The sequence below is a fragment of the Microtus oregoni genome, unplaced genomic scaffold (assembly GCF_018167655.1).
Source record: "Microtus oregoni isolate MIOR12 unplaced genomic scaffold, Mior012 000024F_ref0000369, whole genome shotgun sequence".
NCBI lineage: Eukaryota > Metazoa > Chordata > Mammalia > Rodentia > Cricetidae > Microtus > Microtus oregoni.
Window position 1 is genome coordinate 33,168,711 of NW_024543083.1, and position 23,780 is coordinate 33,192,490.

A 23,780-nucleotide genomic window follows, 5' to 3' on the forward strand; every position below is an offset into this window, starting at 1 on the left:
GCTCTTATCACGCCAATCCAAGTCCACCCCTCAAATTTCTCTCACGGTAATGTTCAATGAAAAAAAAAATCACACAAACTTTCCAAGGAAAGCACTACCCCAGCCTTGAGCCAGTCACTAAACCGCCCCCACCCGACTTTCCAGGCTCTGTCTTGTGAAGCTTTGGAACTTCCTAAGCTTTTCTCCTTTGTCAGCCTCTCCCTGTCAGGGGCAGGAGGCTCCAGAGACAGAAAGTCTGTTTCTGGTGGAAAAGGCTGGTTCTTGTCCTTGAGCTAAAGGCAGCTGGGCACAGCAGCCGGAGTGGGCCAGGCTCCAGCATTCCTCCGACCCCATTTCCACCACCCGAACCAGCCTCACAGTCGTCTAGAGCTACAACTGGCAGCCACGTGTCCAGCCGGCTCCCACTTCTCCTTTATTGCCTCAGAACTAGCAGGCTTATTCTTCAGACTCATTTCTCTCTGTTTCCAGTGTGTTTTTTTCTCCCCAGTGCATCAATCTATCCCACACGATATACATCTTCCTTTTTTAAAAGGACTTTTTATTAGTTACTTGATAATTTCATACTATATATTTTGACCATATTCACCCCCTCCTCCAAATCCCCTCCTTTAACAGCCATCCCACCAGTCTGATTTTTTTTTTTCACATTAAAACTTTGCATTATTTCCCTTCTTTGAGAATTTTGCTCAACGTGTCTTCATCATATTCGCCCTCTTCTCCCAGCTCTTCCCAGGTTGGCCCCTGCTTCCCCACGGAACCAACTCTGCGTTCTCGCAGTAAAACCCAGTGTCTAATTTATGCCGTCCATATGCTACTGGGTGTATGGACAGCTCCTGAATTGTGGTCTCCCTATCAGAGGCCATACCCGTAAACTGACTCTCCCACACCCAGTAGCTACCAACTGCCAATAGGTTCTCAACTAGGGTTGGTACTTTGTATCCATCTCCCCTCCATGCTGGAATTTTGTGTGTGAACTTGGCACTATTTCTTTTACCTCCAATGACCATTTCCATGATCCCCCGCAGCTCAACAGCAGGGCAGGGGGCGGGGGTTGACAGTCCTTTACCAACTCTACGTGGTCACCAGAACGAAGTTCCAGCCCATTTCTCCCAGTGACAATTTCTTCACTAGTGAGATCTGGTGATGTGTAAGTTGAAGCAGCAAACTTCCCTTCCTGACTCACTCCCACTGGAAAATGAGAACGAGAGAGTTGTGCTATGAGTGACAATGGCCCCCCATAGGCTGAAATACCTGGTCTCCAGTTGGTGAAACTGTATGGCAAGGATTTGGGGTGTGGCCTTGGAGGAGAGGTGTCTCTGGGCAAACTCTGAGGCTTCAAAAGCGTCCTGCCATCGCCAGTGTGCTCTATGCTTTCTGTATGTGGGTCAGGATGAGTTTGCAGCTGCTGTCCCGATGCCACGCCTACCTACCGCCGTGCTTCCTGGCATGATGGTGACGGACTCCTATCCCTACGTAACTATAAGCCCTAAATAAACCATTCTTTCTGCAATGGGTATTTCACCATGGCAACAGAAAAGGGACTAAGACAAAAGTGAAATCCTGGAGCATTAGATGAGCACAGCTATAGGAAGGCCAGCATAATGGGTCATGGGCATGGGTCCTTGTGACATTGTATAGGACTGTGAGGAGCAGCCGTTATCTGCTTAAGTCTTAGGAAGGTGAAAAAAAAAGCTAATGTTTTGGATTTCTATGATAGTATTCATATCCAGAGCTATATTCTAATTTATTTAGGCCTCAAATACTTAAGCTACCATTCTTTAACAATAACACATCAACTGAGCCAATTGACGACTGAATCACAGTAGATTAGCATCTATCCCCCCCCCCCCAAGGGTTAGGTTGCTGGTGCATCTAATGTTTCACACCAGGCAGTGTACGGACTTCAGAGGCATACGTGTACAGTGAACACTGAGCAAAGCATCAAAGACAAATGGTGTTAATTTTGTACACAAAGGTTCCTCGGAGCCAGGAAAGAGTGCCCATGATTATTATAGGGAATTTACGAAAGAGAAGGTGGTGTTTTCAGAGCAAATGTTATTAGACTAATACTTCAATCTTGCCAATGCAGAAAACCTTTTCCATGTAATATGCACTACAGGGCTTTGGTTTTGCATTCTTGAAAATGTTTGTAAATGCTTCGGTTGGTTTGGTGGCTTAGTATGTTCCTGTGCTTTGAAACAGACATCTACCTACGTTTATATGAACAGAGGCCCAATATGGGTCAAACTTAAAACCACCTGACCTCCCACCAAAGTCAAGGCCTACCCAGACTTTGTTGAGGTTCCTTGTACAAAAGAAACTCCTAAATACAAACACTAAGCATGTATGAACTGTAATGGCAACAGGACAAAGCCAAAGTGACGCACAAGAGATGATTATTTTAAGAAACCTATTAATGATCAGTAGGATTTTCCCGCATTTGTGAAATTCCTTCTCTAAATGGGGATATAAACTAACTAAATTTTTTTTTTTTTTTATTTTTCGAGACAGGGTTTCTCCGTAGCTTTTGGTTCCTGTCCTGGAACTAGCTCTTGTAGACCAGGCTGGCCTCGAACTAAATTTTTTTTTAAATAAACAATAGAGCAAACTCAAAGAGTACTATCCAAATGAGGCACAATATAGGAGGAATAACTGCTGAGAACAATGAGTGTCTGTTAAATAGACAAAAGCTACTACAAGGCTTGAGGCTCCCTCCACCAGGGACTAATCCGCAGAGGACCTGAAGGGCAGCTTAAAAACAGCACCCATCTGCCCCCTGGGAGCTTAGGGACAAATCTGGAAGCACTCCTAGATAACAGCATTACAGTTGGTATCGTCATGGGCCACACGGGAGCCTTTCTGAGATCGGATCCATCCCTGTGGAGTTTAGTGAACAGAGGCAGCATCAGGAAAGAGGGAGACCCTGAGTGGACTGAGAAAGTTCGAAGATGGAATGGCATACATGAATATAGACATAAGAGAGTTCTAAACGCAGACAATTCATCAGCCAATGAAGCTAGATTCTTCCCTAGAGAGTCCATCTGTCCACACAGCACCAGTAGCTAAGATCACCCAGGTAACTTGCAACTAGTTTGGATAGCAGCAAATGATCCTTCCGGGAGACATAACTCCTTCAATGTAGACAAGGTATTTTGTCAGGAGTGGATGGACCAGGTCAGTGCGTGACAGCTGAGCTCTGCTGCTGACAGTCCTTTTCTGTATGACTCCCGGTGGCTGCTAACACATCAGCCAGTGTGTGCTATGACTCTGATGGGGTGATAAGATCCACAGCATCGGTCACCCTTTGTGGCTCAAGGGCTCGTTTTTAAATAAAGCAGCACATGCTAACATGCTAAGAGATCTTGGCTCATAGGAAATGGTTGAGGAAGTCCTACTTGGTTGTACCAAATCCTGCCTGGGAAGGTAGACCCTGCTGTTGAACTCTAATCTCATTATTGTCGGGCCAAGGGAATTGGGAATGTCATTTCACCTCCTTAAACACAAATTCCTGCATCGACAACATACTAGAAGAAAACACTGAGTTTATAAACATGCCTATCAGATGGTATTGTTAAGAAGAAAAAGATAAACTAGTAATACTTGGTGCTCCTCAGTTTTCAGGCTACCACCTGGCTCCACACTTGAGTGGGAAGTGGCCTGACCTGTGATAGAGCACAGGAAGTGTGCTGACTATAGATTTTATAAATGAGGCCTATACACCTAGAAAGACCCAGTGAGACAGCCTAGTGGCAGAGAGCTGCTTAACATGCACAAGCTTTGGGTTCGAACCCTAGTACCAAGCATGAGTTCTAATCGGTCTTAATAAAAGCCTGGAGTCTACATATTGGGGGAAATGCTGAGAGATCAGAGAGATGAAGGAGCAAAACCACAGCCAACTTAACTTCCCAGCTGAAACATAGTGAGCTCCTCTCTCCTCCCGCCTTTTCACTTCCTGTCTATCTGTACAGACCTCCAGAACTCTATGGTTAGCTAGTGGCTAGCTCCACCTTCTGATCTTTAGACAGCTTTATTTTTACAAACAAGATCTCACCACAGTACCACTGACACATAAGACTCTGAAGACAACAAATTATAAATATATAAATGAGAAATACTTGGAAGACAGTCTGTGGCTGTGTAGTGGAATCAGTGTAGCTGGCTACACAACGGCATCAGTTTCTCTCTACACACTCACACTATGGAGGAAAGCGTTGCATAAAATCCGAGTAGCTGAAGTTAACTCAGGGAGGGGCAAAGGGATTCCGACAAAATAAAGAGGACAGTCATGTACTCGGCCTCATGGCTGACCCTACTGCAGCAACTCACCTCGCAGAGTTTAAGGGCTGTGGAGAGTTACAGGAACTTCAAGTCAAAGTTCTCTGTGGCCTGAGATGGGTGAGAAAGGAGGAAGTGGATGTGAAGACGGTAACTTCCACAGGCTGGCTCACCAGGCCCTCCCTCACGTCAGGCCCTCCCTCACACTGCTTCTCTTTCCCTTCATCTGGTTGGCTACCCAGAAGCACCAAGTTCTAGCAAATTGTAGACTCTTTTAAGTCCTATAAAATGCGGAGTCATACCTAAGCACTTTAAAAGGGCAGATGAAAATAATTTTGCAAATGTAGTACGGATGTGAGTCCCAACATACAGGCATTTCTTCTCTCTTTCTTCTTTCCTCCCCCACTTCCTTTCTTTCTCTAATGTCCTCTTCCCTTTAAAGCACCTCATTGCTAAAGCAGTATTTAAAGAGGGTTAGCATAAGTAAGAAAACAAGTCTGAAATGAAAACATTTCTACTGTGAAATTTTCTACAAGGCAATCCATAAAGCAGTTTATGTACTGTGATGTGCGCTGATGTGTAAATATCTTTGTGCAAGGAATGCAATGGGCCACACGGTCAATGATAACTATCTTTGCATAGTTATGCAGGTGCATTTTAGATTCTTGTTTGCTTTCAGCAATAAACACAATTTACATTCTGAAAAGCATGCATTTAAAAATTAAGAAGTAGTTTTTCTTTCTTTTCCCATTTGAGATCCCAGGATCATGAAAGACATAACTACTTTCAAGGCAAAGAATTGGGGGGAAAAAACCCACAATACTCAGCTTATTTTTACCTAAAATTTAAAAGAATGACTTTACAATAAATTTGAAGAGTATTTTCCCTTGAAACTGTACAAATTATTATTCTTATAAAAGAAGGAAGCAAGAGGAGAGAGGGAAGCCAGCTGAGTGGGCCCGATCGAGCCAATTCTAGGGGCAGAGGAAGAGGGATCAGGAGTTCAAACCTGGGTTCCAAGAAAGCCCACTTAAAAAAAAAAGAAGGAAAAGGAAGGAAGAGAAAGAAGAGGAGGCGGAAGAAGAGGAGGAAAAGAGCTGCTGAAGGGAGAACAGCATGTGTGAAATTGTATGTCAAATCCTGTACGTCCTGGAAGCGCTGGACAGAGAAGACCAAGAACTAAGTTAGGCTAACCCAGTAAGAGTCCACGGATACTTTAACCTCTCGACATCAGCTTTCATCCACCATCTGTCAGCTTGTGAGGGAAATTAAACACAAATAATTTCTTCATGGTAGTTAATACTGCTGGGGGTTTATCTTCCTCATCATTGATCCAATTATTTTTTTCAAGAGAAAAACAAATGCATGAATAGTAGACCCCTCATCTTCCTACATTCCAACTCCCATTCAAACAGCTAGTCTCAGGCTGGGGAGTGGGGGGGGGATGAGACGGCCTTGTAACCCTAGTATTCACTTGGGAGGCTGAGGCAGGAGGATAACAAAGTCCAGGCCAGCCTTAGCTACACAGTCAGGCACCAATGCAAGAAATAAGAGCGCCAAAAAAAAAAAAAAAAAAAAAAAACCAACCAACCAAACAAACAAAAAACCAAACCAAAACCAAAGCAATCCAAACAAACAAACCCCAGATGACTGGCACTTTGTGCTGTGCAGCAAAGCCTCCAGCTTTGGGGAGGCGCACTGTCCTGCTGACATCCCAGAGAACAGTCTCCCTGCCCTACCTAGAAGCCCCTTATCATCGCACTAGATGTAAAAGCCTGGGGGCAGTTTGACCTAATTATGGACATGTTTGAGTTTTTCTTATTTTATTTTATTTTTTAATTATTTATTAATTATTTCTGCCTCCTCCCCGCCACCCCCTCCCATTTCCCTCCCCCTCCCTCATAAGCCGAAGAGCAATCAGGGTTCCCTGCCCTGAGGGAAGTCCAAGGACCTCCCACCTCCATCCAGGTCTAGTAAGGTGAGCATCCAAACTGCCTAGGTTCCCACAAAGCCAGTACGTGCAGTAGGATCAAAAACCCATTGCCATTGTTCTTGAGTTCTCAGTAGTCCTCATTGTCCGCTATGTTCAGCGAGTCCGGTTTTATCTCAGGCTTTTTCAGACCCAGGCCAGCTGGCCTTGGTGAGTTCCCGATAGAACATCCCCATTGTCTTAGTATGTGGGTGCAAAATTTCAGCAAAACGGTGGTGAGAAAAACCTCTAGAATGTCACGTGACTCTCAAACCATGGCATTGCTATGACTCTTGAGCCTCCACAGAGCTCATCTCCCTTATCTGAAGAGCATACAGTTCCCATAAGAGAAACAGAGGCAGCAAACGCAAGAGCGCTGCTAGGCTTACACAGGGGTGGGGGAGGGAGGGATAAGGAACCTGCCCAGCAGCAGGAACTAGTTTAACATCATAAATTTATTATTCCTGAGTTGTAGGTCCCTCTGGCTGACTATCAAGCACATTTTTAACCATTAGACTGTCTGGGACTGGATGCATTTAGCAATGGTAGAAAATCAAATAACTATAGAACCAATTTTTATAGGATCAGGTATTTCTGTCAGTGAACTAACTATAGCAAACAGAAATCCTAAATCTCACCACCCAAAATGCTTACACTCTCCAAAGTGAAACACTGAGCGGTAGGTACCCGTTATAGTAAACTACATACCCAAAAGGCTGTCCTCACAGGGTCCCAAATGCGCTGAACATACTACTCTCCCTTCACACACAGGGGGAGGGGGCAGCATGCTTTCACAAGGCGGGTGTGAGAAGCTAATCAGCCCATCTATCAAAACAGGTAAGTCGCCAGTGGCTGCCGCTGCGGGCAGGAAATTTCTCTTGCGTTTTGCGTCCCCACAAACTAAAGCGGCCTGACTCTGTTTTGGTCTGTACATTCTTGGATGTCTACAGCTAATATATGTTTAAGTGTATACGTGCAAAATCCTAAATAAAGCCCGTGAATATCAATACTGACTCATGGGTCTGGAAATAAGTAGCTCAGATAAATTAATCTAAAAATGCCAGAAATAAAACAGTAACTTGACAGGACCCTGTGTATTTTCAGATCTTTCTGCACCCAAGTAGTTCCTAAGCGAAACTGTGGCAACTGAGCCATGCTCCTGGAGAGGTGAGCGGAGAGAGAGGAGCAGGTTCAACCGCAGTGATCAGCTTCCAGAATGCTAGGACATCTCATTTTCAACAGCGCTATTCTAAGTCAGTTTTTAAAAATATTATCAGCAAGACAGTCTACTTAGAAATTTAAATTTGATTTGATTTTCATTGCTGCATATGTGAGGCGGTTTAAAATTAAACCCTTGTCAACCCAGGAAAATCCACAGTTCTTTGACAAAAAGGATTTGTGTGAAGAAAAAGAAAAAAACCCACCTCTGATTGTTCCCCTATTCCTAGTCAATGCTGGGCTCCCATCACTCACCCGGGGCCTTGCAAACCCTTGGTATTTCACAGGATGCAGAGACCTCTGAAGACGACAGGCTTTGTGTCTCTTTTTTTTTTAAGTGGTAACAGTGTAAGAGGAGTGGAGTGAGGGGACGCAGAGATTCCACACAGTAAAACTTATCGTCAATTGGAGAAATGAAATTTCATTCTCTCATTAGCACTGGCTCATAAGCAAGGCTATAAGGTTCAGTTATCTTTAATTAAAAAGAATCAGGTAAAAGAGAGAAAGGGAGAGAACTGGATATATTTTGAAAATGCAACTTCTCTGTCTGGCAACTGTAAGGAACTTACCAGGCTGAGCACCCAGAGGCACGCTGTGCCCCAGCGGCTGTGCCCCAATGGTTATGCCCCAATGGCTGTGCCCCAATGGCTGTGCCCCAGCGGCTGTGCCCCAATGGCTGTGCCCCAATGGCTGTGCCCCAATGGCTGTGCCCCAGCGGCTGTGCCCCAGTGGCAGGTCCGGACTTTCTACCGCACAGACTGTGTGTCCCTCCACTTCATACCTGACCTTGAAGGAATCCTTCTCACATTTAACAGCTACTGGGACCCAAAGAAACTGACCAACCACTCAACATAAGCCAGGCCTCATAATTGGAGAAAAAAAATCCTGTGTCTAAGGATGGAAACAAAGAACTAAAAGTAAACAAACGGCAGTTGTTTTTGTGACAACTGACCAGTAGGAAAGGTGTTTCAAGCCATTAGAAAACAAAAACTGCAGAGAATAAATTCCTATTACCTTTGCTATATCTCAGAAAGGGTTTATTCCTTACCATCATTTATAAAAGCTTCCTTCCACTCTTTCTGGATTTCATCAGGTCTTTTAACATACATGAGGTATACTCCCTTTTAAACACAAGTACCTGTTATACAAGCTAAAAGTGGATGTAAATCAGAACGAATGTTTCAAGCCATTCGCTGAATGTGGTTACTGCAAATGTCCACGTGTGGTGTGTGTGTCCGTGTGTCCGTGTATGTGTGTGTGTAGGTGGGAGAGGAGGGAGGGAGAGAGGGAGAGATCACGAGCTTGTGTCAACACACATATCACAGGGTGCACATGGAGACCAGACAGTGTCAGGGGTCAGTCCTTGCCTTCTCCCTGGTTTGAGAGTCTCCTGATAGCTGGATCAAGCTCCTCAGGCCTTCTGTCTGCCTCCCATCTCGCGGGGAATAAGGACTGATGTGGGATTTGCCATACTTAGCTTTCCAAGGGTTCTGGGGATTCAAACTCAGAACCTCATGATTGCACAGCAAGTGTTTTCCCCACTGAGCCATTTCCTCAGCCGATAAAGACTTTAACATTCACTGTTTGCTCAGTGTAACCCGCTAATTGAACAGAGTCAAGGATGATATAACCATCTCTTATGAACCATGATTGTACTACAGTGAATCTATTCATTAGACTCTGGCTGGGATTTCCTCAGTGGAGTCAGGGGAATCGCCTGCACTGTTTCTGTGATAGTAATTAATGGAAAACAAAATGAAGCCATGTTTATTGAAATCTCTTCCCATTTTCAAGTCTAACCTTGGAAAAAGCAACGTGAGACAATCCGCACGACACATACGTACTCTGACTGGTCATAATGTCATTGATTCCTTTCTCAAACCGAGACCACACCAAGGTCAGAGGAAGGGTGTGGTAGTTTTGACCCTGCTGATGGATACGACCCTTCAAGATGGGACTGTACTTTCATGTATTCTGCATTTATTTTACGACATAAATGTTAAGTGTGCTTTGTTGAGTCTAAATGTTGACCACGAGAGTAGGAGTGAACTGGCCGTCTCCTGTGACCAGATTGGTGCCTAGTCCAACTGTCATCAGAGAGGCTTCATCCACCGACTGGTAGAAAGAGAACATCTGGCGGAGTTCAGGGAATCGTGTAGAAAGAGGGAGAGGAAGGACTGTAGGAGCCAGAGGGGTCAGGGACAACACAAGAAAACTCACAGGATCCACTAACCTGGGATCACAGAGACTGCATGGGACTGACCTAGGCACTCTGCACATATGTGACAGTTGTGTATCTTGATCCTCTTGTGGGACTCCTAACAGTGGGAGCAGGGCTGTCTCTGACTCTTGCTGGCTTTTAGGACCTTACTCCTCATACTGGGTCGCCTCGCGCAGTCTTAATACAAGGGGAGGTGCTTAGTCCTACTGCAACCTGATATAACAAATGTTTTATTGATATCCTTGAGAGACCTGCCATAAAAATCATACACAGAAATGGAGGAGAAGTGGATGGGGAGACAGAGGGGTAGGGGAGGGACTGGAAACTGCAGCCTGGATGTAAAATAAAAAAAATGTAATAAATAGGTTAAAAAAAAGCATTGTGAGAAAATAAAAGAAAAAAGAATAGCAGTTACCAATTCACACAGAAAATGTATTTCTTTAAAATACTAAGATTTAAAAATTATCCTCTTTCGAGGAGAGAATTTTAGGAAATTGTTTGCTTGCTAAACATATGTAAATTATTTGCTAATCATATTTTTTCTTTGCCATCATCATTTTTTCTGCACTATGGGCAAGTTTAGTGGCCAACTACAATAGAGACATCATCCTCCAGCCTTCTCAGACAGACACCAGGCTTAGAATCTCCTCTGAAGGCATCATACAAGGAACCACAGTTAAACTACACACCTGCATTTCCTTATTCTAGCAATCCACAGTTTAAATGCTGAAAAAAAAAAAAAACACAACTGGATTTCAACTTACCAAAGTCCACAGTCTTAGTGATCTTTTCGTTTTTTAAAAAAAACTAAACATCTAGCACAGTAAAAAAAATTGTAACGTATAAAGTAATAACATTTCAGTCATTTCTAGTCCACCACGCTAAAAACCACTTTGTAGTCATTTATTCTACATCATAATTTGAGAACATATTTGCCAAAATCTAATGGACTTTTTATTCATTTTAAATCACTCTGGCAAGAATTAGTAGATGTTTGAACAGGGTGTTTTAAATGGAGTCTTTCAAAAGAAAAGATGTAAAACCTTTCAAACTGATTGTAAAGGAAACAAATACTAAGACTTACATAGCTTACCTTGCTGTATTAGAGATTAAAATATTAATTCTGTAGGATTAGTTGGATTTTAAGAAGCATAATCAAATCATCTAACACAAGCAGCAAGGCACAACACTGAATTTGCCACGGGAACTCATTGTAGAGGCTGTGGACCCATTTCAACCATTGTAAGTCAGTATAGTAAAACCCATCTCCTAGGGCTGGGGCTGGGTGCTGCTGCGGGTGAGTTCCTACACTGGTTGCCTAGGATGCAGGAAGCCCTGGGTTCGGTCCCCAGTGCTATAGAAACCAGGTGTAGAGGCATGCTTGTAATCTCAGCAATCAAGAGTTATAGGCAGGAGGATCAACATTCAAGACCATTATCAGGGGTCAGATCAGTGTGAGACGCATAAAATCTCATCTCGAAACAAACAATGGCCACACAGAGTGCACCTTCATACGTATACAGGCTGCTGTCAACAAAGAATTCCAGGACAATATAAAACATTCTAGGGTACATCTTTCTAGGGAAAAAAATTCACTCACAAATACACATTTCACAGCAGTGTTAAAACAAATATAATTTCTTAACTGACTTAACCTCACCGGATTATAAAATGTTTGTGTAACTGATTACAAACTACAGGCCTAAAAGAATTAGGCTCCGATCTTATGTTCCCCTTGTCATGTCTGATACCCAGCCGTGCTCACAGGGACCTACCAACGAATGCCCACAGCTGCCCACTTCACTTCAGCGTACTGCTTGCCTACTTTCATCCCAGAGTTAATGGCTGGATTGTCTGTGAGACAGTAGACGCCCATGAATGTGGACTCGGCAATTAAGAGCACTTGCAGCTCTGTCAGAGGACTGGGGCCTAATTCTCAGCACCCAAGCTGGGCAGCTCCCAACTGCCGGGAGCTCCAGCTTCAGAGGATCCAATGATCTCTTCTCTTCCAGCCTCCTAGGGCACCCGCATACACCTGTGTACACACATGCACAGAATTACACACATAACACATAAAAGGTAACATCTTCGTGGGATGTGTATGAAATAGTTACCTCAAATTCAACAGTAAACGCTGATGCACAAAGTCTTTCTAGAATACTCCAAGCACGTGCCTTAGGACTACATTCATAATACATAACTGCATCTCATGAGTCTGTGCTAAAAAAAATTACTTAGCCTTCTAAATGAACATATCAAAATAGTAAAATCTCAGACAACTAGAAAGATACTGCATTGATGTGGTGGCTGTATTTTCACCTCTTATAATTGTTAATTCCTAACATTCTGTAAAACTATCCCCAAGTGTCTCCTTTGTTACACTAAGAGTTTGCCACTATTGTTGTATTTTAATAGCCAGGATCCGTGGGTTAGTTTTAAATCAAGGACTCCGGGAGGAGGCAGGCCTTCACAGCTGTAAGCTAAGTGCACACCTTCCTATCATTAAAGGGAAGGTCTAAGGTTTGCAGTGTTATCTCTCTTCCTTTCCACCCTGCTTCCTTGTTTCTTCCTCTTTGGTGTTTTCACTGAAAGGGAAATCAGAAGCCAGAGGAGAACACCAACAACCCAGCGCACAGAAACGCCGCACACTTACATAGCGACCGGGAGGAAGTTTGATAGAGTTCTAGCTTCGTTTCTGTTGCTGTGAGGAAGAACCCTTTCACAGAGCAACCCAGGGGAGAAAGGGTTCAGTTTAGCTCACAAAGCCAAGGCATAGTCCATCACAGCAGAGCAGTCGAGGCCCCAGGAGCCTAAAACAGTGAGCATGTCACAGCCACAGTGAGAGCAGCGAGAACAAATGCATAGATGCTCAGCCTGCTTCCTCCACCCTCATACAAACAGCACCAAACCCAGGGGATGCAAAAGCACCCTGTTAAGATGGGTCCTTCCCATGTCAATTAAGACAGAAGTTCTCAATGTTCCTAACACTGCGACCCTTTAATACAGTTCCTCGTGTGGTGACCCCCCCAAGTATGAGATTGTTTCGTTGCTACTTCATATCTGTAATGAACTGTAATGGAAGTATCCGATGTACAAGATATCTGTTATGGGACCCCTATGGAAGTTGTGACTTACAGGTTGAAAACTGTTGATTAAGACAGTCAAGATAACCCCCAGAGACATACCCATATGTCCACCTGATCTAGACAATCTGTCATTGAGACTCTCTCCCCTAGTTAGTTCAGGTCATGTCACGTTGACAAAACCATCAGAGGCAGCTTCCCTACCAATGCCTACTTAATACCAAGGCCTTATATAATGCATACACACAGTGTGGAAGTCAGTATGTAAACACTACAGCACATTATAAAACAATTTCATCAAAGCCCTAGTAATGGAGGCCTAGAGAGATTGCTTAGTAGTTAAGAGGGCTTGCTGTTCTTCTAGAAGACCAGAGTGCAGTTCTCAACTCCCAACCACCCATAACTACAGTTCCAGGGGATCTGATGCCCTCTTCTGGCCTTGTAGGCAACCAGGCACACATGCAGTGCGCATAAATACATTCAGGCACACACACACACCCTTAAAAAAATTCTACAAATGCTAAAATTACATCCAGGCCGGTCAATTGTTAAATACGTAAGCTTGCTATTGAAGAGAGTATCATACCCCCTGAGGTCAAATGTATCCTGAAACCCAGAGAATCAATAAAAATTAAAAGATGAAAAAAAATGATTAGAGCTCTATTCTCTTACCGAATGGTTCCCGGTAGTGCGTGATTTAATTTTAATTCACCAGTTTAAAAAAAAAAATCTTGGTAATAACAAATTCCAATTGCTCTGCTTAGCTGCCTATTAGCAGGCTAGTTGGTATTGATATAATACTGCAGTTAATTGTACCTTCTAGATTTGAGGAGCAGGGCTATGCTGCAGCAAACCTCAAAATCCAATTAGATAATGCAAAGCGAATTTTGTTCCGTCAAGTTTTGGTGTTCGGGTTCTTGTATCCGGTGAACTGAAGCAAGCTTCCCTGTTGGCATGTCAAATGCTTCTCTGGGAGATGCACAGAAGCAGTAGGAAGACTAGGGAGCTCACAGGGGAATGCATAATAGGGTAGAAGGGGGGACATTTCTCATTTTGAAATATTCAGGATTCCTAGCAAATGAAGTAACTGCAAGTTAGTTCTCCCTCCTTCAGAAGGGTTTATGAAGCCCTGGGCAGCTGGAGTTCAAGCTGCCTGCGGCTCTCAAGCCCACGGGACTAAACTAGAGTGAAACCGTAAACCCCAGCTTTAAAAACACATTGCTATATCATAATCTCAAAAATCATAATTAAAAAAAAACCCAGATTGCTGAAATGCTGAGGACATTTTTCTCTTCTGCCTCCTCCCCTCCTGCAAATACACAGCAGTCAAACGAAAGTATGAGAAACTAACACTTGGCCTTATATTCTTGGCATTAAGTTTCCTTTCTAACTTAAAACGTAAAATGTTTTTTTTAGACAGCTTTAAGTCACAGGAGTTCTGACTGAAAAGCACAAAATGCATAATATATATTATCATAATATCTAGTATATGCATTATCATAATTACATACTACACATCAACTTCAAAGACATAAACATGTCTATACGTACACAGTGGTATGCAGAGGGAGACAGGCACCTTATCAGATACAACCCTTCTGTCCCTCTACGACTGTAACGGTTTCCTATTAATACTCGTCTCCTCTGTTTTTTCCAGGACGCACTATTTACCACTTGAACTTCTCCATGTGAGCCAGTTCTCGAGTCAATCCATTTACTGAGATCTGCTGAAGGTGTTACACAGACCCTCCATCTCATGGCCGAAACAGTGTAAGTTGGTTTACTGAGAGCATCACTTTCATGGCCACTGGCATGTATGTCTCTCTTAGCCAGCCCCATGCCAATACTGTGGCCTTTGAGTCTGCTGGGAACCCTGACCCTTCAATCACCTTTTCCACACTTCGGCTGGAATCTTAAATCCATCGGCCTCCTCTCTCATCTCATCAAGCATCTGTCCTCCCCTGTAGGGCAATTCTCCTCCCAACCTCACCTCGTTTGTACTCAGCCTCTGTGCCCTTCTCCTGCGTAAACTTTATCCTAGCCTCTAGAGACAATTATCTTCTACTGGCATTTAGCCTGGACTCTGTTTCCAGATTTTTCCTTACCACTCAGCTCTAACAATATATATAACTCAGTCTTTCAGGGCTCAGATTTGTTCATTTTTCTATGGTATCCAGGACTAGCCATGGTTTTTCATGCTTTTAAACACGCTGTTCCTCTGTGGTACCCCCAACTTGTCCCCTTTTAAAAAACAAGCATCGTGCTGACATCCAGTCCAAATGAAAGTAGATACTGGTTCTCTGTGATCCCACAAGACCCAGTGGGGTCAGCTGCTATAGTTCTCTCAGCTGATACAGTTGTTTACATCTGGCCTGCAAATCTGTATCAGGTGTGTGTGTTTCTCTTTATCTAAGATCCAGTCTTGTGAGATTGTCATATGTTTACTGTGCAACTCAGGACACTTGAAAGCGAAAAGGGTAATAATGGCTAAAGGACAAAGACTATAAACTGAAATAAACAACCATTCTAATAGCAGATCACATGACCTACAGTCCAGGCAAGGGCTGACTGCACCTCTAAGTTCATCAAGTGCCACACTCCCTTGAAGGGAGACGTCCCAGCTGCACTGACCTTTCTGTTTCTCACTCCAAATTTGGGGATTCTGTGCTTCTTGTTCCCTCTGCTGGGAACACTCTTGCCTCGGATTCCCAAGGCAGGCTTAAACCAGCACCGTCTTCCCTGACCAGCTGTCACAGTGTTTGTCTGCAGCAATCTCGCTATAGTTCCCAGACCACCATTCCAATATGCTCCATCTGAACGCCTTAAGGTCAGTGGTGAAGGGGGAGTGTTGAGGATCGACTATGGGTGTCTGCACAGGCTCCTGGGTAGCGGAAGCTCAGCTGGTGACTAACTGATAAACTGGAGAACTGAGTGAATCCTGACAGGTTGGCAGAAACGAGGAGGCAGGACCTAGATAGGGAAGCAGGGCAATAGGAGCATGCCCTTGGGGGCTACATCTTGCCCTGACCCTAGTTGTCCCACCCCCCCCTTCCTTGACACCGTGTGAGCTAGTCTTCTCCACCTGTTTTCCCTCCCATGACACTGAAACCTCTGAAACCGTAAGCCAAAACACACCTCTCCTCATTACTTAGCATAGGTGTTTTATTGCAGTGCTGAAAATGCTAACCAACACAGACGGTGTAACGCTGACCCTGGCCTACTGCTTTTTAGGACAATGATCCCGAATAAGGGACTCACTGAGGCAGCTTCATCTGTACAGCCAGGTTACATCAAATTGGCACTCAAAGGTTGTCACGATTAACTCTATAGAGAAGATTTATCCGATCCAAAATAAGAATTCAATACATGGTAGCCACTACCGTTGTTACTACTAAAACTGTGTAGTATGACCAAGACCTAGAGCAAAGAAGTAATGGAAAGCACTTAGTAGATATTTCAAATATTTGTAGTAAATTATTAAATAAGAGTTGATATGTAAAGGTTACTGTCTGTTCCTCCTCACTTCAAAAGCCTCTGAAGTTACTTTGAAGGCTAAATCAACAAAATCCCACCCAGTTCCTGAGTCACTCATTGAATTGCCTTCGAAATGTAGCCAGAACTCACTTTTCCAATCGTAGTCCACTGTTCACCAATAAAAACTGACCTGCTTTCTGGTCTCAGCAGGTTCATTCAGTCTGGTTCTCTCTTGCCTCTCCAGCTGGTCTAACCCCACTGACATTCTGCTGCTATCTAAAGGCTCTCCCCTTTGTTTCTCTCTGGACTTTCACCAAATTCTTTAAAAGGCCTCCTTTTTTTGTGACTGCTACGTAGTCAACCACACAGTCACGTGGCTCATCTCTCTTAGAAGAGACCCATGTCCCTGTCATTTCTGCGTCTCCAGAGGACAGCCTGGTGGTACAGAGAAAGGCCTCAACACATTATTTTGAGCAAATGGGAAGCTGAGGGTTGGGAGGCGTTAAGAGGTCTAGATCCTTCTCTCTCTCTCTATCTCCCTTCTCTCCCTCCCTCCCTCTTGCTCTCTCTCTCTCTCTCGCGCACACACACACACATACGAATGCGCGCACATACACATTTAATAGTTATTACTATGGACATTACTGTGGGCCTATCAGGTCAAGACTTAAAAACATCTTCAGTATTCTCTGTTACATATCATCTCCAACCCCCATAGCAACGTATAACATTTAGTAAACCCTCAAAACTGTGATAAACAAATGTCGAATGGGTACCATGTTTACAATATGATAGCAAGAGACTAGGGGTGTGGCAAAGAAGAGTATCAAGATTAATGTATGAGAAAAGCCAGTTAGTTGGCAGAGAAAAACTGGAAACTCTTCCCGACCTGAGCTAAGGGCGCAAACAGCTCGTGGGAAAAGAGCTCACGCCATGCGTCTTGAGGAGAAGGTGTTTTGCCGTGCGGATAAGGTAAAGGGTCTGAACTGTCAGCGGCAGGGCTTTGAGAGCCTGCCCCAGCTCACTATCCTACTTCAACCTCCAAGAGTGATTTTTTTTCTTCCTTAGTAAACTGCCTCTGTTTCTACCCTGACTCACGTGTCCCTCATCCAGTTCACTGTCCTGGAACACAGTAACCTGGACACCTGGGTGGCTGCAGTTCAGACTCCCATCCCCACTTATTACAACATCAGCGCCTCCCAGTTCCTGCGAAAATCATCTGGCAACGTTCATACTCCTCTTTTTCACCCTTCCCTTCTTGTACCTTAATAAAAAAATTACACAATTGCTCCATTCATGGCCTTCATCAATTGCACATGAGAGACCCAAATCCTTTGTTTTGCTACTTTTCTGTTGTCAGACTGTACATTCAATCTTCAGGAGTAAGAATTAGCATTCAAAATATGAACAAAGACAATTATCTGCTTTGAAGCTGAATGATCATAATTTCCCTGCGCTCAGCTATTCACATTCTGCTGACCTTTTTTTTTTTTTTTTTTTTTTTTAAACAACTACTAAGTTAGAATCTGCAAACAGCTCGTTCACTAGTGGCTCAAATTGAAAATTCTGCCTTCCATTCCTGAACCCTTTCTATCCAATATAGTACAGCCTGGCACGATGCAGCTTAGACAGGAATCCACGTTCTCCCGCTCGTTTCCCATTCCACATGGCCAGCCTACCAGACAAAGTAGTAATCCCAATCCAACTGCTGCTCCATAGTTCTCGTTCCTTCTTTACTATAAAGACTGTGCAATCTCCAAAGGGCTATTTTTAAGCCACCTCCACCAATTGTCACTAACAAAATGTTTTGTGCTGGTTACGTTTTTATTTATTTACTTATTTATTTGTCAACTTGACCTCAGTTGAGAAAACGCCTCCATCAGGCTGGCCTATAAGTTTACGGGGAGTTTTCTTGATTATGGATTAATGTGGTGTGGGAGCGCCCAGTCCACTGTGAGCAGTAGGTGTCGTTCCTGATCCTAGGAGGGATAGTGAGGCAGCTGCAGTATGCAGCCCTTATCCAAGACTCTGCTTCAGTTTCTGGCCCCTGCTTCTTGCCTTGCCTTTCCTCACTGATGGACTCTAAGTGTATGCTGAAATACACCCTTCCCTCACAAACTGCATGTGGTCATGGTGTTCACCACAGCAATGGAAAACACACCAGGACACAGTTCCTTGAGACACTCTGGTGTTTTTCTTCATATGACTACTGGATTAAGGAACAGCTTTGTCTCGTTAGTTTCTTTCTGCCAAGTAGAGAAGGTGGACTTGTCCTTTGTATACTATGAGCATCTTCTATGGACTAAGTAAGGGGCAGATGGGGGCACAGCTGAAAGCAGGGTGGTACCTGGCCCTGACAAGTCTCTCAACAGAAAACTATTCCCACAGAATGCAGCGAGTTGGGGGATCTGTTTATAGAGGAGCCACAAATAAATGCAGCACCTCACTTTATGTTATTTGATAAAAATAATAGTAACAACAACAACAATAATCATAACCAGTCTCCCATAAATTCAGCACCAAGGAGAGAGCAGAGACACTTTATGATCAGGGAACAAGATTCAGGTTCAGTCAGTGCTCTGAAGCTTAAAAAAAAAGTTTTTGACTCTCCCTCCCCCCCTCCACACACACACACAATGTGGGGGTCAGGCTTTGGGTAATCTGTGAACTCAAATTCCTTAGACTTAATGACCTGGGGTTTTTATTTCTGTGTCGGAGCCGGACAGTTGGAAATGGCTTCTTCTAAGGCCTAACTGGAGGAAGGCCACTGGAGGCTCTGTGTTCTTGCTAAGTGACTGTTTCAACAAGGTCTCACGGTGAACAGCATCATCACTGGGTGAAGTGACGGGCGCTACCTCACTGAGATCCGTCAACCCAGCCAGGAACACCCAGTTAAGCTGGGTTCCTTTCCTCTTCTCACCATGTTTCTCATACAAACCCTCTCGCATAGGAATAGCTGCTGAGCTACTCCTATCACAAACGTCCTGAATTTAGGGGGCTTGACCTCTGTACAAAAAAACCATCATTTTGCGCATGGAGTACTGACAGAAACTCTAAAGCTATGGTCTGTCAACATTTCCACTACAAACCGTTCTTTCCAGAGCTTACAATCCAGCATTAAACAATCAGGGGTAGCACCTGGGGAAAATGGTGTCACTCTGAAACACACTCGCTCTATTTAATTAAAAGAATGTTCTGCTCTCTTCAAGTCTAAGCACAAGATCTTAGTAAATGACGACCTTAAAATACCCAGTTAAGAATAAGCTTTCTTGTAAACTACAAATAGAATGTCTAAACCTTGCCTCCCTAACTTGTCCTGATGTAACAAACACTTGTCATGCTAGCCTTCCTGAAGTCGCCCCTTCCACATCCATTCACCCAACCCCGGTGTCTTTGCATCTTCAGCTGCTCTTGAGTCAGTTTCTTTTGTCTCAGCAACCACCTGGCCAAACAATGTCATCCGTGACCCGGACTATTATTGAGTCTCCTGCTATCTGCTCTGCAAACCAGCACACGCACACTTCCTGCAGGGAGCTACAGTGCTGGTCCCAAGATACAAATATTGCCAAGCCCCTACTTACATCCCTCAGTGGCTTCCCACATTTAAGATGTAAACTCTTCTCACGGTCCCCAAGATCCAGCCCTTTGCAGCATCACTCTGTCTAGTCTCCCTCCCCATGGCTCCTCTATATTGACCTCCCAGCTTCTCACCTTATCCTCGCCACTTCGTTTCTCCTAAACTTTGCACACGCGGCTTCTCTTGCCCCACCCCCAGTTCAACAACTACTCTTGGTCAAATTTTTAGAATTCAGCTCAGAAGGCAGTTATTAAATAAGACCTGCATGCTCAAACCTCTCCGTTTCCTTGTCTCCTAAGGTTTTCCTCTGTAACACACGTGTATTCATGTGTTTCTTTCAGAGAACAGTTGTATTTGTATATTTGTGACGGCTTGACTAGCATGTCTATTTCTCACTAAGCTGCAAGGCCCATAATGTTAAAGCAAGAAGTGTTTCCTTAGTAGTTAGCACCATACCTAGTACACAGTAGGCATTCACAAATTATATGGGGAATATATCAGCAAAAATAATCATATGGTAGAGTTGTAGATATAACTCAGTTGACAAAAATGTATGCCTGCCATGCACAAAGATTTCCGGGCACAACACAACCCCAGCATCTTGATACATGACCGACCGTGATCCCAACACTTAGGAGGCAGAGGCAGAAAGATAAAGAGCTCTAGGTCACCTCCAGCTACGTACAGAGTTCAAGGCCAGCCTCCAAAAATAAAACAAATCAGATTAAAATGCCTGCTTAGGTCATTTTTAAGTATCATTTGCCCCAGAAAAACAGCAAGAGGCTCAGAAAGAGAGAATTTTGTCTTCACTTGTTCCTCAAAATGAACACAAAGGAATCTTCAAAGGACTCTTTAGTTCCAGCAACACCAACAGTACAAGACAGAAATGGCGCTGGCTGGACAGAGCCCAGCACAACTGGTGGCAGCAGAGGTAGAATTTTCTCTGGATAAGGTAGGTCATTCTGGCCTAGCTCAGGCTTTCTGGAGGGATCAAAGAGGCCAGGTGCAGACCCACATCCAGGAGAAGCAGGTTCTCAATGGATGGAAGGACCTGCAGGCACACTGTAAAAGAACCAGAAGGCAGAGGGAAAACCTAGGAGTCCGCATCTGAGTCTTCCCTAACTGGACCTCGCCCAACACTGGTTCTCAAGAACCCTTAGGTTGATTTTATTGTAGGGAAGTAACGGTCCCTGATTCACACGCTTGTGACATCGACACCCTAAACTGCAAAGGCTACTATTTGCTAGTAAGTCATCGTCTCCTGACACAAAGCATCCTTTTTCATACCTGTGCTGGTAAATGTTGAAAAAAATTCTTAGTTTGTCTTTGGCACATTACAGAAATGACAAGTTATACTAGATCCACAGACAAACTTATCAAGGCCAGCAAAAAAAATTGAGCCATGCTTACCTCACAGACAGGTGGGCACAATAGTTTATACATATCAACACTAATAAGCTATCTAGATGGGTGCTATGATATGCCTCCACTTCTTTTCCCAGCTTCTTGAGACTAGAGTCTCATGGAGCCCCAGCTGGTCTTGAACTTGATACATAGCCAAGAGTGACCTCCTTCAGCTTCCCAAATGCTGGGATTATAGGCAGGCCTCACCTTGCTGGGCCCATGCTTGGTTTGAAAAGGATCAGAGCTACAGGACATTCTTAACATAACTAGCTTTGGCAGGTTTTCCATTGTCTTCTCAGAAAAATGGGGGTTAGGATTTCCAGCACTATATACAGCGCTCTTTAATAAAACGGTATTTGATGACTGGAGAAAAAATAAATTTCAATATTCATCTCGTTGAATCACTTTGAGAGCAACCATGATTTAAAAAAAAATCAGCCATCACTGCAAACACACTGAAAAGGAAAATTTAATTGTTTTCTCAACATAGGTGACTTGGGTGGGGCTCCACTTCAGAGGAAAATTTGTTTTATCAATTTAGGTGACTTAGGTGGGGCTCCACCTCAGTGAAGTCAGTCTCAAGTACAGTAACTTACAGACTGACTTGCCACACCAGCCACAACTGATAAGGGGACCTCCTCCTGGGAGTCTTCTTGGACGGTCGTCACAAGCTTTTACACTCAACTTCCTGACGCTAACTTTCCAAAAGTAAAGTTAATCAAACACGTCGTGTAGATGCCACGCTCATTTTGCTAAAGGCACCTGACTAGACTCCTCCCACGACTGCTCAGCTTCTGTGTCCCGGAACCCTTAGTTGTCTTCTACTCCCTTCTGCGTCTGACTTGGACTCAGGCGGTGGGCATGGGGGTGGGGAGGTGGGTGCTGTAACGGTTCATTCTGCTGAGGGTGGGGGTGGGTCAACCTGGGGAGGTGGGAGCAGGGCAGTTCGCGCCGCCAACTGCTGGGTGAGCGTAGCGCAGTGTCCGGATCCCGGTAACTAAAGTTCGGAGGAGCTTGACTAAACCCTCAAAGCCCGGCACTGTCAAGGCTAACACCAGCGCCGAGGGCGGCAGACGGATGCGTCCCAGCGGAGCGCGCCTCTCGGCGTCAGGCTGATGGAGGGGGCAGCGAGGGGCAGCCGGCACAAGTTAGGTCCTTGGTCGGAGCAGCCCAGCCAGGGCCCGGGGGAAGAGGAGCCCGCTCGGGATCCGCAGGACAACCCGAGAGCTCCGCGAGCGGAGGGGGGGAGGGGTTCTCCGGCGCCCGGGTGCGGGGACGCCGATCGGGGTGGGGACCCGTGTCCGGGATTCGAAGGGACAGCGGGTGCCGGGCGAGGCCTCAGCAACACGTCGCACCCGGCTCCCGGCCACGGGAGTTGCGGGGAGGCGGCGCCGTGGGCTGGAGCCCGACGCGGACAAGCTGGGGGCGCCCCCGGGGCGAGCACCCGGGCTGGGCGGGGACCTCCGGGGAGGCTGGACCGCGGGGCCTGCTCCACCGGACCACGGCGGCGGCGGCATCTCGCCTCCTGCAGGCCTGCACGCGCCACAGGCCGCAGCTGGGACCAACCCCGCGTCCTCCCGCCGCCACCGCGGGGTTCGCTGCTCCGAGTCGGACACGGAGCAGCCTCGGTTTCCGGGACCCGACTCTGTCCCGCGATTGCGTCCCGGCAGTCCCGGCGTTAGAGCGTCCGCCTTTGCTGCCTCCACTGCCGCCGCCGCCGCAGCAGCAGCGCGGGTGACGGCGCGGAACCCGGGGCGGGGACGCGCGGGAGGAAGGGGCGGCCAGGGGGCGGGCCGGCGGGCGGCCAAGGGGGGTACCCGCGGTGTGGGGCTAGGCGCCCCCGATCGGCCGGCGCCGGGCCAGCACCACCTGCGGAGCTGCGGCGCCCACGCGGCCGCGACCCCGCCGCCCCTCGCTCCCGCCACACGCGCGCGCAAACAAAACAAGTTGCAGGTCGCCGCTGCCGGAGGGGGGCCGGGCGGGTCACTCACCCTCATCCTGCTCAGCGGGCTCGGGTCGTCGGGCCGCGAGGACAGGGAAGACCAGAGGACCACGAGCCCCAGGAAGCTTCCCACCACCAGCAAACTGCGTAAGATGAACCCGATCTTCAGCCTCATCTTCCTCCGGCGGCGAGAGACACACAGCCCGGCGCAGCCGCCGCCACCGCTCTCCCCTCCCTTCTTCCCCCTCCCCCGGCCCTCCTCCTCCTCCTTTTTCCCCCACCCGGATCCCTACGCCCGCCGCCCTCCCCACCGCCTGCCCTCTCTCCAGCTCCAGATCCGGAACTCCCCTCGGCTTTACCTTCCCCTGGCTCTCCCCCTCCGCCCCCTCCCCGCGCCTGCCTCTGCGCTCCGCTGCCGCACCCCCCTCCCCTCCGGCGGCCTCCGCAGAGCTCCGACCGGCCGGAGTGGCTGGCTCTCCAGGCTTCCTTTCTACCTGGCCGCTCTGGCTGCGCAGTCCCCCCTCCCAACTCCACCCGCGACCGCGAGAACCCCCCCTCCCCCGCGAGTCCCTAGTAACCTTGGAACTAACTTAACACTTTCCCCCAGGTCTGGTTTT

The 23,780-nt window shown here is 46.0% G+C and overlaps 1 protein-coding gene across 2 annotated transcripts in view; it reads right to left on the reverse strand.

The window, feature by feature from the left end:
* The window catches only part of Galnt7 (polypeptide N-acetylgalactosaminyltransferase 7), a 123,191-nt gene extending 99,779 nt beyond the window's left edge, over positions 1-23,412 (reverse strand). For both annotated transcript variants that reach the window (XM_041673672.1, XM_041673673.1), the window contains exon 1: positions 23,213-23,412. In XM_041673672.1, the coding sequence (XP_041529606.1) occupies positions 23,213-23,338 (126 nt within the window). In that variant the 5' untranslated portion in view covers positions 23,339-23,412. The remainder of the gene's footprint in view (positions 1-23,212) is intronic.
* Positions 23,413-23,780: the final 368 nt, after the last annotated feature.